General features: G+C 54.3%; 1 protein-coding gene across 1 annotated transcript in view; it reads right to left on the reverse strand.

Moving 5' to 3' along the window:
• LHX4 (LIM homeobox 4) overlaps nt 1-15,156 on the reverse strand; it is a 43,107-nt gene that overhangs the window by 10,522 nt on the left and 17,429 nt on the right. The window contains exon 2 of the mRNA XM_024758819.1: nt 14,539-14,710. Within this exon, the coding sequence (XP_024614587.1) occupies nt 14,539-14,710 (172 nt within the window). The remainder of the gene's footprint in view (nt 1-14,538; nt 14,711-15,156) is intronic.

Genomic DNA, 15,156 nt, shown 5'->3' on the forward strand with positions numbered 1-15,156 from the left:
AGTGGGGACCCTGCAGAGGCCCCGCCCACAGGCAGGGCCACATCCTCTCCCCACTAAAATGCAGGCTGTGGCTTTCCGTAACCAGAAACCTAGTTGACACCAGAGCCCCAGAGACATGAAAGATAACGAGGGTATAAATTTAATCTACATACCGACAGTGATTCATGCGTGAGGGTGGCAAGTGCACAAGAAAAATGAAAAATAAATGGACTTTCCCACCGGTCTTTTTTAGCAATTGAAGCAATTTTCCTGATTGTGGGATTTATACCGATGGTAAGTGGAAGTTGCCCCTTATTACCCCTCTCCCCTGGAGCACGGCCAGCGGGACCCTCATCGAGGGGACTGCGTGCACCCCCTGGGCCCACAGGGCTCTCCCAGCATGGCCCAGTCCTGAGGGGCTCCCCACCCCAACTTCTGATCAGAGCCAGCGGGCCCAGAATAAGGCGCCGTCCTGTGGGGCTGCGGATGTGGTGACGACACTGTCCTGAGTGTCCAGATCTCAGACCAGCCAGAGTCACAGGTGAGGCAGCCACGGCCTGGAGAGGCTACACAACTTGTTCTGTGGCGAGCAATAATGAGATGACCGCGGCTAAAACTCCCGGGTCCAAAACCAGGTAAAACTGTGAACCTGGCTGCTACACAGAACCAATAGTCTAACCAACCTGACCAAATCTGCAGGATGCTGGGGGCGGGGGCCGAGCAGGACACTGGCCAAGGAAGAGGCTTCCGAGGAATTTTCTAGTCAGCATTCCCTTCGTCCTATCACTGAGCCCCTACCGTGTGCAGGGCCCTGCCCACTCGGGTGCAAACTGCACTGGCCTTGCTCACCAGAAGGACAATCTCTCTCTGGTCAGCCCTGCCCGCTAGGCCTTCAGGGACGGCCGGTCTCCCCAGGGAAAGCAGCTGGAGCTGATCCAAAAGACAAAGAAAACACAAGAGAGGACTTGCTAATGGCTAACGTTACTTCCTTCTCAGAGCAACGTCACTGGCAATGCTCTTATCTCTGCCCCGCGAGCAGCAGGCAAGCCACAGAGACCCACCGAAGGAGTGAATGAATGCACACAGGGAGGAACGCGTGCACGAACTGCTCCTTCAAGCACGTGTCCGAAGCAGGAGGGGAAGGGTTAGCACTCACCATAATAACTGCAGCTCCCGGCAAAGGCTCTCCTAAGAAGGGAACTGAACCCCCCGGTGAAATGAGGCCCGAAGTTTACGAAAACATAAACTTTCCACCCCACTTTGCTCTCATCATTGCACTCATTCCACAGATGTCTCCTGAGTGCCCAACCTGGAAGGCGGGGATTATGATGCCTTCTGACAAATGAGAAACTGAGGCTCAGATGGGGGAGGTGCTGGCCTCAGCTCACACAGGCAAAGAGTAAAAAGACCAGGATTTGAACTCGGTGCTTCTGACAGCACAGCTGGCGCACGGTGGGCATCAAAGGCAGCAAACATCACGGAGCAGCCAGCCGTGGTGTCTCTACTCTGGACTGGAAGTGGATTCCAGGGGCCCTGTGCCCCTCAAGCATCCCCAGCTGCTCTGAGCCGCCGAGCATGCAGCTCCCAGGCCTGCGATGCGGGGCTGCCCCAAGAGCCTTCCCCCGCAGCGTTCACCTCAACACACCAACTGGTCCTATCCACACCTTCCTGCACCTGTAGCTCAGGCGTGAGGGGCCTGGGCTTCTGGAAATGCACCAGACGTCATGGCTGACATTCAGGGGCTGTCCCCGACCCTGGGAACAGGGCCAGGCCTGTGTCCTTGGCCTCCCCCTTCTGCTCCCGTGCTCAGCCTGAGTTCCCTCTGCCCATTCATCTGTCCACGCCAGCTGCTCTCGACAGGCCTGCCTGGCCCGCTGTCCACTTCAGGGTGTCTGGATGCTGCAGGAAGGGCGACAGGCAGGCCTGGCAGGCACCACATCTTCTAGAAACAGGTGCATGTAAGTCCTACACCGCAGATGTTCCAGCACATTCCTGATTTTAAGTTCTGACCTACCATCAGGCCAGGTATCATATTCTGGTCACCAACACGATTAAAGAGCAGCTCCCGTTTACCAAGCACCTGCCATGTGCCCGCGTGGTACGTAACCTCACTTGATCCTTGCAACTGGCCCTCAGGCTACACCGCTACCTCCCCGGGGCAGTCATTGTCACCCAGGCCCACGCCCCACCCCGGGGCGAGTTTCCCTCCTGGCTCACTGTCGCTCTCACCGTCCCTGCTGCCATAATTCTCAGTGGCATCAGTGTCCCCAGAGTCCCTCCTGCCCCTGCCCTCTCATTTCCTTGACCTCTTCTCCTGAAAGGCATGGCCTCCCCCGTTCCTCAGCCACTCATGCCCATGGTCCGCCCCGGACCGTGTCACCAGGAACTGTGGTGCCTCCAGGAATAACTTCCAACCTTTGCACCGTCCTGTCCTTCCAGCTCAGTCCCCGCAGCAGCCTGACGCCCACAGCCCTGCAACCCAGCCCCTCTCACTGCCCCTCCCTCCCCTCGTGGCCTCACATCCCCTCCCTTAACCAGCAAAGACTCCGTGGTCCACCTTAGGAATCCCTCTCGCGCCCACACCCCGAACCCGGGCCCCGCTCTCAGTCCTCTGCTTCCTCCATGCAGCACCGGGCGTCTGACAGCGCCGAGGGAAACCTACCACCTCCCTGACCGGCCTCCCCTTAAACTCAGGCTCTGGACCTCAAGAGGGGCCGGGAAAGCACAGGGCGCTTCCCTAGTGCATTAGCCCCCCCACCTTCCCATACCTTCTCTCTCTCAGGCCCCTCATCTTCCGTCTCAGCTGGCGGCCCGGCCTCCTATTTCCAGGAGAAAAACGGAGCTCTAAGCAAAGGCCTGCCAGGCACTCCCACTGTCCCGTCCACACACACCCCACCCCCGCCCCGCCGCAGCTTGCCCAGGTCTCTCGGCTTCCTGCAGCTGACTCGGCTGTGCTCCTGGTCAAGGCCGACCGCCCGCCTGGGCACAGAGTCCGCTCCTTCCTGCCTAATAAGATCATTCACCCAGCAACTGGCCTCCTTGCCACCCACATCATTAACTTCCCCTCTCTACCACATCTACCCAGCAGCGGACAGCATGCTATTATCAACAGTTCCACCACTTAAAAAAATAAAACCTCTCTTGACCCTACACCTCCTTGCATCTACCAGCCCTTTCTCTACTCCCCTTGGAGCAAAATCCCTCAGAAGACGGGTCTCTAGGCAGGGTCTCTAATGCCCCTGCTCTCAGTCTTCTCTTGAATCCACTCCGATGGTTAATTTCATGGGCAACCAGATGTTTGCTCAGACATTTTCCTGGGTGTGTCTGGAAGCGGTTTTGGACAGATTAACATCTGAATCAGTGACGGAGTAAAGCAGATTGCCCTCCTCAATGCGATGGGCCTCATCCAATCAGGTGAAGATCTGAAGAGAACAGAAAGGCTGGCCCTCCCAAGAGTGAGAGTGAACTCCCCTTGCCTGACTGCCGGGAGCTGGGACATCGGTCTTTTCCTGCCTTTAGACTCGAACTGAAATGCTGGCCCTTCCTGGGTCTTGAGCCTGCCATCTTTTGGATTGGGACTTACACCATCAACTCTCCTCGGTCTCCAGCCTGCTGACTGCAGATCTTGGGGCTTCTCAGCCTCCAAAATCATGTGAGCCAATCCTTAAATTAAATCTCTTTACACATACCCCCCACACACACACCCCACACACACCCTGTTGGTTGCATTTCTGTGGAAAACCCTGAATAATACACGCTCCAGTCAAGGTGCCACCGACAAATCAACCCCAACTGCACTTGACCAGGTCAGCGTGGCCCCGGCATCGCTGAGTCCAGTAGTCAGGTCTAATCTTCCCTGACCTTCTACCACATCGGCCATCCCTCTTCCTTAGAACGCTGCGCTCACTTGGCCTCAGGACCTGACTCTCCTGGGTCTGCTCCTTCCTCGGACAGCCCCTCCTCCACCTCCCACACCTCTTCTCTGTCCCCCCCTACACCCCAAGCCCAGACCTCCCCGCCCAACTCCAGACGGGTACATCCCATGACGTCCTCAGTATCTCGATTTGGATGCCCAAGACCAAACTCCTGATCCAGATGCAGATCCCAGCATCTGTTCCTCAGGAACAGGAACATTTGCAATAGCATCAAAAAGAATCAAATATTTTAGGATAAATTTAACCAAACAGGTGCAAGACATGCACACTAAAAACCACAAAATAGGGCTTCCCTGGTGGCGCAGTGGATGAGAGTCTGCCTGCCGATGCAGGAGACACGGGTTCATGCCCCAGTCCGGGAAGATCCCACGTGCTGCGGAGCGGCTGGGCCTGTGAGCCATGGCCACTGAGCCTGTGTGTCTGGAGCCTGTGCTCCGCAACGGGAGAGGCCACAACAGTGAGAGGCCGCGTACCGAAGAAAAAATAATAAATAAATAAAATTCAAAAAAAAAAAAAAACCACAAAATATTTCTGAAAGAAATTTTAAAAGACCAAGACAAATGGAAAGATATTCTATGTTCATGGCTTTAAAAACTTCATATTGTTAATATGGCAATACTATTCAAAGGGATTTACAGATTTAATGCAATTCCTATCAAAATCCCAACAGCACATTTTGCAGGAATTGAAAAGCCAATCTTAACCCTAATTTCATGGGCAACCAGATGTTTGCTCAAACAAACATCTATTGCAAATGTGTCTGTTCCTCCAGTGACCTTCCCCGTCTCAGAGAAGGGTGATTTCATTCCTCCAGTTGCTCAGGCCGACAGCCTCGGACACCCGCATCTGATCTGTCAGCAAATCGCATTGGCACCACTCAAAGTTATGCCAAGAACTGGACCACCCCTCGCCGTCTCCACCACTGCCTCCCCAGCTGAGGCCACCCTCTCCCCTTGCCCACAGCTCCCCTAAAGCATCCCCTGGCTACAGCCCTTGCCCCACCATCTATCCTCCACACAGTGACCCTGAGTCAGACCATCTCACTCCCCTGCTCAAAACCTTCCGGGGGCTCCCCTCTCACTCAGAGTAAAAGCCAAAGTCCCCTAACTGGCCTCTACAATCCTGCACCATCCGGCCTGCTTCCTAGGCTCGGAGCTCTTTCCCCAGATATCTACGTGGCTCACTCCTGCATTTTCTACAGGTCTCCCCTCAGATGTATCCTTCTCAGGGGGCAGTCCTTAACCACCTCTCCTGCACCCCACCCCAGCACTTCCTTTCCCTTCTCTAAAGCACTCATCTCCCATGGATGTACTGTGCATTTCGTTTGTTTATCGTATTGTCTTTTCCCCTCTCTAGAAGGCGAGCCCCGTGACAGCGGGGCTGGATCTATTTGGTTCACCAGTGGACCCAGCGCCTGGAGCAGTGCCTGGCCTGGGATATGTGTTCAGTGACTATTTGGTCATGCGTAGTGAATGACCCACTCCTATGGTATGCATTAATGCACAATTCCCCCATTTGTAGATGAGGAAACAAGTTCAGAAAGGGTAAGAAACGTGCCAGGGGCCTCACAGCCATAGACCGTGGAGCTGGGATTTGAACCCAATGTTCTTCCTTTCTCTGGGCCGTTGAGAGCAGTCAGTGGAAGCCAGCCCGAGCCCACGCCAGCCTCCCATGTGTGGGAGCTGCCACAGTGCGGTGCACTGTCCCGAGGAAAGAAAATACCACACAACTTAATTTTATGCTTTAATTGCTTGGTGGTGATTTACTGCCGGCCGTATATTTTTTTTCCAGTTGACACTTCCCTCCATGTATTTCTTTTATCTATCACCACACTTGACAGGTAAGTCGCTGTTATTTACTGTTACTGTATGTACCAATATTTCCAACATATATCACCACCACAGCCATGTCACGGCACACAGAGCTCTGCCCCAGAACGGTCAGCCTTCTCCAGACATAAACGGGGGCCATATTTGGAGAAGGCCTGACACCGGAGAATGTTAGAGCCTTAGAGAATACGGACACAGCTCCCCCATACACATACTCACACATAAAGCTCCCAGGCCCACCAGAACTGCCCCCTCAGGCTCTGCTTTTTGTTTTTAATATAATGTTTTTCTTTTCAGCAAGCATTCAATATTACTTTGAGATGAATACAACGGGAAAAGCTGTAGAACCAGTGACGTAGTCCAACCTCCTCATTTAACACAGAAGCAAACTGGGGAAGCCCAGAGAGGGTCAGGTGCTTGCCCAAGATCACACAGCCCAGATAGTGGCAGAAAAAGGTCTACAGCACAACTCTCCCTTCCCCCAGCCATCCTTCCCCGCTTTCCCTGCTGGGGGGAGATTTGCTTCCCAAGAGGCAATGGGACGTGTAGGATCTGACCCTCTTCTACGAGAGTGCAGCCCATCTCTCCTAATTTTTGTGAACATGCATTAGGCAGTCAGTAGGCACCAGGGGATTTCACGTGAGCTATTTCATTGAAAGCGCACAACAGCCCTTATCGGTAGCTATTATTATTCCCGTTTCACAGATGGGACAGGCTGCCAGCTGGCCCAAGAACATCGTCCCTCCTTCCCACTCTTCTCCTCTAGGCACCTAATCGGCTCTCCTTACTCCAGACTAATTCTTCTCTGCCAAGGTGTTAGCCCAGCTGTCACCAAATTACCCTGTGCAGAAGTACCACCTGGGATGTTTGCTTAGAAGCAGAAAAGCCACCCCAGACTCCTGATTCTGGGCCCAGAACCCACACTTTTAACAAGCCCCACATGGACGACCCCAGTACAGCTGTGGCATGGACCACTCTTTGAGAAACCCTGCGTAGTGGACGCTCTTGGCCCTCTCGCAGCGTCTGCAGCTTGCTTGTTGACTCTTGAGCCCTTCAAGACCTAAGGACTCACTCTCAGCAGTGGTGCGGCAGACACGGGGACAGGCAGCAGGATGGACGTTCGGGGACAGAGGCCCCATCCCACCCCCTCCCACCATACCCCCGGCCAGCCCGCTGCATGGACCCATGATGCCCGCCGCAGGGTCCAAGGCTGGTCTGTGGCTTCTCCGAAAGCAGCGCTTCCAGGGGCACCGACGGACCCCAGGAGCCAGATTGGCAAGTCAGAGACTGGCTCTCCCTGGACCTTCGTGTGACCTCGGCCAGAGAAACAGCAGGAAACGTGGTGGAGCCAGGCCACGGGTTCCTGAGCACTGGGCTCGGGAGATTCAGGAGCCATGGGGGCAACGTGGCCAAAGATGGGCTGCAGCAGGAAGGCATAGACTGGCAGAGAGGGGATCGAGAGGGGAAGGACAGCCGATTAGAAAAGCTTCCAGCGGTGCAGAGGTGTGGTGACAGGGGACGGAGAGAGGAGAGAGGCAGTGGGAATGGAAAGAGAGGCCCTTTGGAGGTGGGACCCCGTGTCTCGGTACCTGAATGGCTGGGGGTGGGAAGTAAAGGAGGGAGGAGGTTGAGCCCCAGTGATTAAGAGAACGGGACTTGCTGCTGCCAGCTGGTGTGTTTTAAGCTGCCCCCATCTCCCATTCCCATGTCACCCCATCCCTCTTTGCCTGGGGACCGTGTTCCCACAGCCCAGATGCCATCTGACTCCCAGGCTGATTTGCAACTATTCGGTTCCAAACAGATTCTCCCAAGGCAGAAAGGTCTCCAGTATGCAGGTTCCAGAGATGTCAGGAGGCCTTCACTGAGAGCCTGGGCTCTGGGAGGGGGGGCAGGCACCGCTGAACGGGGAGGCCTCCGGGGCAGGCAGACAGATAATCCGTGGACTCATCACCGCCTGATATACCGCCTCAGGTCCCAGGGGGAACTGCTCAGCTAAGTAATTGCTTCTGCCTTGATTACAGGCCTTTGCAAATGACTATGGGCCTGGTCCCACCAGTGCTTGAATCTTACAAATGTCCACGTGCACAGCTACTATCTGGACCATCTGATCGTTACCTTAAGAGGTTTAATTTGCTTAGTGAGGGAATTAGACTATAAACTATTCGGAAATTATGGAAAGTCACACGTCAAAGAGACCCTCCCCTTGTGAGTTCTTCAAGCACATTTTGCTAGAGTGTGTGTGTGTGTGTGTGTGTGTGTGTGTGTGTGTGTGTGTGTGTGTGTGTGTGTGTGTGTCCTAACAGGTGTGTGGTTATCAAAAATAACAAGTGGCTCAGCAAGAACCTGGCCCCAGATTGGACCACAACCAGCCCCAGAACTGAAGTGGCCTCTTCCTGGGGCAACAGAGTACAAGCTAGCTAGAGGCGGCCACACAAGCACAGGCGGGACCTCCCGCCAGAGTTGGGAACCCAGCTGTGGGAAGCGAAGGCTGAGGGCTGCGGTCACTGCCACAGAGCTCTGGACCACACAGGGAGGGATGGTCTCCTGTGGGGAAGACTCACAGCAGCTCCGCACACCAAGAGGTGGACAGTTGTTCCAATCACCTGACCTGCCATTGCCACTGGACAGGCCCCACCTCCCTCCCCAGGACCCCTGTCTGGCCCAAGGCCTTTTGTAGCCTCTGCCCCAGGACCCTCCTTTTCTCTATTTTTCTCCTCCCTACATAGATATGCCATCACGGCCTTAATAGGAATAGCTGCCAATAATGATGGCTACCGAACACTTCATTTGACTCAGTCCTCATAGTAACTTGTGAAAAGTAGACATTTTTATTCCCATCCCTTTTTCGAGATGGGAGAGTGAGGCTCAGAGAGGTCTAATGCCCCAAATTCACACTGAGCCTGGATTCAAACCCAGCGCCTGGTCCCTCTTCAACGTCCACCTCGGAGAGAGGTTCCTGGGCCCTTATCAGCCCATCAGGCCCATATTGCCCGATATCCTGTGGGCGTCTGCCCAGCTGAGGAATAGAGGCCCTGGTCAGCGGAGTGACTGGCCCAAGGTCACTAACAAAGACCTGGCCAGAGCCAGCAAAACTACCCTGCAGCTGGGCCAAACTCAGAGCGAGCCAGAGCTGAAACAGGCTGTTCTGAACTGCGGGGATAAATCAGCAGCTCCCGGGCTCCCAGGGACGCCGCTTACCTGCCCTTAGCTGACAGCCGCCTGGAGACTGACCGGCTGGGGGAGCAGACACAGCTCCCCAGTGACAACGGCGCAGCACCCCTCCATCCCGCTGGGTCCCCGCAGTGTCAGGCAGGTGAGGGCCTCAGGGACAGGGAGACACCCCCAGAGAAGCATGAAGCTTTAGATAGGAGCCCCCGGAGTGGCAGTCACCCCAGAACGCCTCCGACTCTTCCCCACGGCTCCCTCTGGCAGGCAGATGCCAGCACACACACCTGGCGGCCAGGGCGTGGCTTGAAGCTCCCCTCAAGCCTGGGATGTTCTTAAAGGCTGTGCTTTGCCTTAAAAACATACACGGACTCTTGCCCTTTCTTTGATTCTATAGCTGTTTGTTTTCATATTATAATAATCACGGGTTTGTTTCTCAAGTCTTCATGTAAATTGTCATGGCATCTTTGTCACCGGCCCACTGCCATGTACCCTCTCCACCTGCCAGGCTACCCCCGCCTCCATCTGAGGAGTTCTAGGCCTTTAAATGTCATCTAAGTGGGAAGGTCTCAAAGCTGGAGGGAGCAGCGGGCAGGAGAGGTCAGCTCAGGCCCAGCCCGAGGGACAACTCTGCCAGCTGGCCCTCCATGGCCGCAGGTCAGGTGAACAGGGCCAGAAACCCAGATATACAGCACCTAGCATGAAGCACCCAGCAGTGCTAGACACAGTTTACACACTGTCTTCTTCCATTGATGGCGCAGTGGTTGAGAGTCCGCCTGCCGATGCAGGGGACGCGGGTTCGTGCCCCGGTCTGGGAAGATCCCACATGCCGCGGAGCGGCTGGACCCGTGAGCCATGGCCGCTGAGCCCGCACGTTCCAAAACCTCATTCCCTTACCTGTTAAGAGGTGACATTCTAACCCACAGAGTTGCATTTCACAGCAACTCTGTGGGTTAGAATGTCACCTCTTAACAGATAAGGGAATGAGGTTTTCAGGAAGGCCTAGTCACTTGTTTGCTGACAAACAGCTTGTAAAACACAGGACAGGAATTCGGTCAAGCTCCGTTTGGGTTCACCAGACCACTCCACTGATAAAATAACTCCCCTTTGCGAAATGCTACTGTGTACCAGCTCTTCTAAAGCAGCCACCGTTAGCGTTCCCATTTTTCCTGCAGAGGACCCTGGAGCTCAGAGATGTTAAGGAACTTGCCTAAGGACCCCAGCACTTGAACCAGTTCCTGGAGCAGAAAACCTGTTTTCACCACGCCTCAGAGTAAGGGAGCTGCCAGGCTCATCCCAGGACCAAATCAGTGATGAAAAGGGGGACCCGGAAGCCCAAATCCCAGACCCCTGCTCTCCCCAGGCTCTAGTCCTTTTGCAAGGAGCCAGGGATCCTCCACATGCTGGGTGCACAGTCCAGAAAAGACCTGCTCAGCAAATGCAACCCAAGGAGTTGTTGGCCCCCTGGCTTGCGATTCAAATTGTAATAATCTTAGAAGCACGCTGTATGAGTCAACTAAGCCTCTGCTCTCAGGCCCCAGAATGTTATTTCCTTTGGAGAAGGGGATCCGAGGACCCAAGAGTCAAAACAACAAACAACAGCAAAAATCAGCCAATGTTACTGAGCAAGACAGAGTTTAACAGCCCCCGCCCTTCAAACAACATAACAACCACAGAGTGCAACCTTCCGACAGTACTTCTTTCTGCCTGTGCACACACCAACATCGCCCTCTGCTGCCAGTCACCAGTACGACCATGTCTCACAGGCTGGAAGCTAGTGGGAGCCAGCCTCCAGCTTTCCTCTCTGTCCCCCTCCCCCACTTTTGGGGTATTACACACCTCCAGCGGGGCACTCCTCACATTACAGTCTTGAGTCACAAAGCTTCACACAGAATAAAAGATGCCCCTGGAATTGTGCAAAGCAGTGGCCCTGCCCCTTGTTATAGGCAAAGAGATTTAAAATATTGATCCTGGAACTTAGAACCACAGTGTTGATCGGTGAGGTCAATGAATCCTGCCCTCTGCCTCCGAGCCGGGCTTTGGGGCAGATATCATAAAAGGACACTGCTTTTTCTTTTTTCTTTTTCTCTTTTACTTCAAGGAGCATAGAGATGATACCTCTGACCAGGCATCTTCCAAGTGCCACGGGCACAAGTGACAGGCAAATCCAAGTGCACGGCACCTGCTGGCCCTCTCTCGAGGCTGTTGGTGGTGACACCTGCAGCCTGGTGTGAGACGAGGGAGGGACCGGGGCTGCCTGGGACTGCCCTCCCCTCCTGCCCCGCCTCTTGTTCTCTCTGCTCCCAGTGTCCCTCTGCACATGTGCCATCTGAAAGCAGGTGCCTGGTGACCTTTAATGAGCTGTAATGAGGAGCAGACCCACGCATTCTGTGACCAAATCACAGCCTGAGCCCCAAGTGGGCAGCAGGTCCCAAGACCCCTGTGGATGGGAGGCGAGGCCGCTCTGACCGTAGACAATTCTCCCTCTCTGTCCTCACCAAGGACTGTGACTTGCAGTGACCAAACCGTACTGTAGATGTGCCTTCCTGTACCAAACAGCCATGGTCTCCAAAAGCTGGGTGAGGCCTGACTGCCTGTAAATCCATGTGGCCTCCCAATAGGGCTTCGGAGGTGCCCGATCTTCGTGTCTGATTGCCCCTCCATTGGCAGTGGGGAGAATCACTTCAGTTTTAAATTTCTCTCCACCCAGCAGCCCCATCACAGAGGTAATGACCTGGTTTCAGCACTGAATATGCGGCCAGCTCCCCTGCTTTACAAGAGGATCCAGTCCTGAGAGTGGGCTACTTTAGGAAGCAGAGTAGTCCTGTGGAAGGAGAACTGGGGCTAAATAACGGAGGCATCCTGGGCCTCTGTGACTCGCAGGACGCCAAGCCAGGTACGGAAGAAACTGGTCCCCACAGTGCGTTGTGAATTCACTATGTAATCTACTCTCTGTTGCGTCAAACCCAGTGATGGCCTGTGGGCAAGGCTCGGGGCCAGGTGCGTGGGGAAGACAGAAAAATGAGTGACTCATAAGCCTTTCCTCAAGCCAACGGGGAAGATCAAACAGGTGCGTGAGGAATGAGCAAAGCAAGCAACTTGCGCTGAGTCATCGGGAGAGACAAGGGGCAAGGTGGCCAGGCCACTGAGGGGCTGGACTCACCGTCATGGAAGGATGGGGAGACCCTGAGAGGGTGGACCTCATCCCTGGACGATGAAATCGCTGGGAAATGGGGCATCTTGCTGGGGACATCGGGCACCCAAGGAAAGCAGTGAGCTGGATGGGAGGCTGGGCACAGGGTGGAAGGCTCTGACAGCACAGTGCTTCTGGGATATTCTGTAGGCAGAGGGGGCCCTGCCGAAGGAGCTGGGGTCGGGGTGTCAGGAGCTGAGCTGTGGGGGGGGGGGAGACGCTGGTCTGGTGGGGAGGTGTGTGGGCAGCAAGGGGTGGGGAGATGAGTAGGGACATTACTGATAAGCAAGGCCATGGAGACAGGGGCCCAGGGCAACGGCCTGGGTGAGTAATTGTCACTTGTATTTCTGGTCTTGGGCTAACGGCTCACAGGCCTGTGCTAATCCCTCCTTAGCCCATACCCTGGGCTCCTCCCGGGTCTAGAGCGATCCTCTGTCCTTACCATTACTTCTCCCAAACCCAAATCTACACTTCAGCTGCCGCCACCTCCCTTTCCCCCACCCGGAGGCAGCCAGTCGAGGACCAAACATCAGATAGGGCCCTAGGGCAAGGCCGGGGCTCAAAGGAGCTTCTCTGATGACAGAGCCCTAGGTCTGTGGTCCTGACAGGTCTTGCCTGAACCCCAGCCAGAATTCTGACCCAGGGACATCTCAGCACCTATCCTGGAGCTGAGGATTTCCAAATAGGAGGGTGATGCGCTGGCCCCGGAAGCAGGGACAGCTCAGCAAACCCCGATGGCCAGGCCCACCCACCTACTTCTTCCTGCCCTCCTCCCCCCACGCACGATGACACTCTGTCCCATCCAGGGGCCCATAAGAGCTGCCACGGTGCTTGGCCACGGCATCCATGAGGGAGGAAGGCAGAGGCAAACGTGTTGCTGAGAAAGGATGTGGGTAGAGGGGACGGAACCACGTAAATGCCAAAATAAAGGCAACAGGGCAAGGGTCAGAGGTGGGGAGAGCAAAAGGAAGATTGGGAGAAAGGGGAACAGTCCACAAAATTGACTTAGAGGAAGAAGCAGAGGCCCATCCCTCAACTGGAACCATCAAGGATTCATTGGGTATGCCTGTGCTAGCTACTGCCCCACCCTCAGGGAGCTCAGACATGCACACACACACACAGACATGTGCCCCCCACACACACACACACACACTCCTAAGGAGAGAGCAGTGCTTATTTGACCAAAGTGTGATGGTGACAATGAGTGCTACCTTCTGAACACAAGCCATGGACGCAGCCCCTGTGGTTACCAAGATCATCTTTAAAGTGCTTTTTGACTCATATTGGAGAAACCAAATTTGTGAATCCTCAGAGATTCAAATCACTTATTCCCCGCAGTTAAATCTTGGGGAGGATTTGTGAGAAATCATGTTCTGTATCAGGACTGGCACTTCTCCCTATTTCTCCTCCCTGTCTCCAGAAAACACATCCTCTGAAGGATGCACACCATCTCTCTGGGGCTTGTTCATTTGTGCCCAGTGTGTCCCGGTGCTGGCGAGCCTCCCGGCAGTCCCACCACGCTCCACGCACCCCATGGGCCACCCACACTGGGCTCTGTGTCGCTGGCAGACACCCCCCACCTCCTGCTCTTGGCTTTGCTGTTACCAGCTGGCCCACGTCATTTGAGGCATCAGCCTAAGTGCCTCAGGTAATAAATTCTTGGAGAGAAGTCTCAGACTAAACGCCATGGAAAATAAATTCTAGGAGATCCCCTCACTTTGACCTAAAGTTCCAACATGATTTGTTTCTGATGGACCCAACCCCGGGATGAAAAATCAAGGACAGTCTTAAGAGTTAATACGCATGTATCAGGCAAGTATCCTAAGGAATTTACACGTTGACTCATTCAAAACTAACAACCCTATTATTATCAGCCCCATTTTACAGATGAGCAAACTGAGACACAGAGAAGTTAAATGACTTGCCCAAGAGCACACTGCTAATAAGTGAGTTCAAACCCAGGCAGGGTCTGGGCTCTAAACCGTCACACAAAACTGTCTCTTTGTCATATTTCCATTGAAGTTGATGACACTGTCTGAGCCTGGCTCAACCCCTACCAGGAGCAACACTTCTCTGAGACCCTAGGAGCAACCATAGAGATGCCTCTAGATTTGGGGCACAAAATTCAAAGTACCACTCTGAAAGCCGCAGGAATGATACAGCCAAGTGCCCTGAGGCACCAACTCACCAAGACAGAAAGAGCAACTCGTTCTAGGATTTGCAGGGATCCCTTGTCAGCCACCCTGGAGACGTCTGGCTCTTGCCTCCTGCTGGCTCCCCACCCATGGTCCTTGCAGAGCTCAAGTGAGGCCGAGATTCTGGGCCTCAGGGGGTGATGGGGCCGGTGATCAAAAGGGGGCCCTCAATGAGGAACAGCCTCTAGAGGCAGTTAGATCAGGGCAAGGAGAGCAAGGTGCAGCCCCCAGCTCTGACTTACTTGAAGAAGTCCTCCTTGCAGTAGACGCTTCCGGCCCTGGAGAAGCACCTGTCAGCTAGCTGCATCTGGCAGTCTGCACACTTGAGGCAGGAGCTGTGCCAGTGTCTGTCCAGGACCTTCAGGATGAACTTGTCCAGGATATGCTGGTTGCAGCCAGCACACTGGGGGATCTCTGTGGAGAGAGGAGAGAGAGGCAATGTAAGATTTCTGTACGGCACCACTAACCAGGTGCTGTTTGGATGCCTTCTCATTCTGTTTGTTTTGGGAAAGGACATAAGCCAAACCCTCAGGTCTGCCACATACAGTTGTACAGGTTGTACACTGCACAAAGGTGCCTGGTCAAAGGAGTAGGTTGGGACTGAAATCCAATCCATGCTTTGCTGGCCTGGCTTTGGGTGGCTTTGACCCAAAGGGGTTGCCTGTTTCTAAGAGCACCACAAGGTTAGCAGCATCAGCTAACTCCACTTTTGCCAGCTGCAATTCCACAGCCAATGGCCAGGAAGACCCAATAACATTCACCTTTATTTCTATGACATTTTCACTACTGGGTAGAATCTGTGCTAAAAACCTCAGCCTCTAAAGTAAGCCCTGCCTGAGCATGGACTGAGAGGTCATCTG

Source organism: Neophocaena asiaeorientalis, unplaced genomic scaffold (genome assembly GCF_003031525.2).
Source record: "Neophocaena asiaeorientalis asiaeorientalis breed wild unplaced genomic scaffold, Neophocaena_asiaeorientalis_V1.1 scaffold182, whole genome shotgun sequence".
In the NCBI taxonomy this organism is placed as follows: Eukaryota; Metazoa; Chordata; class Mammalia; order Artiodactyla; family Phocoenidae; genus Neophocaena; species Neophocaena asiaeorientalis.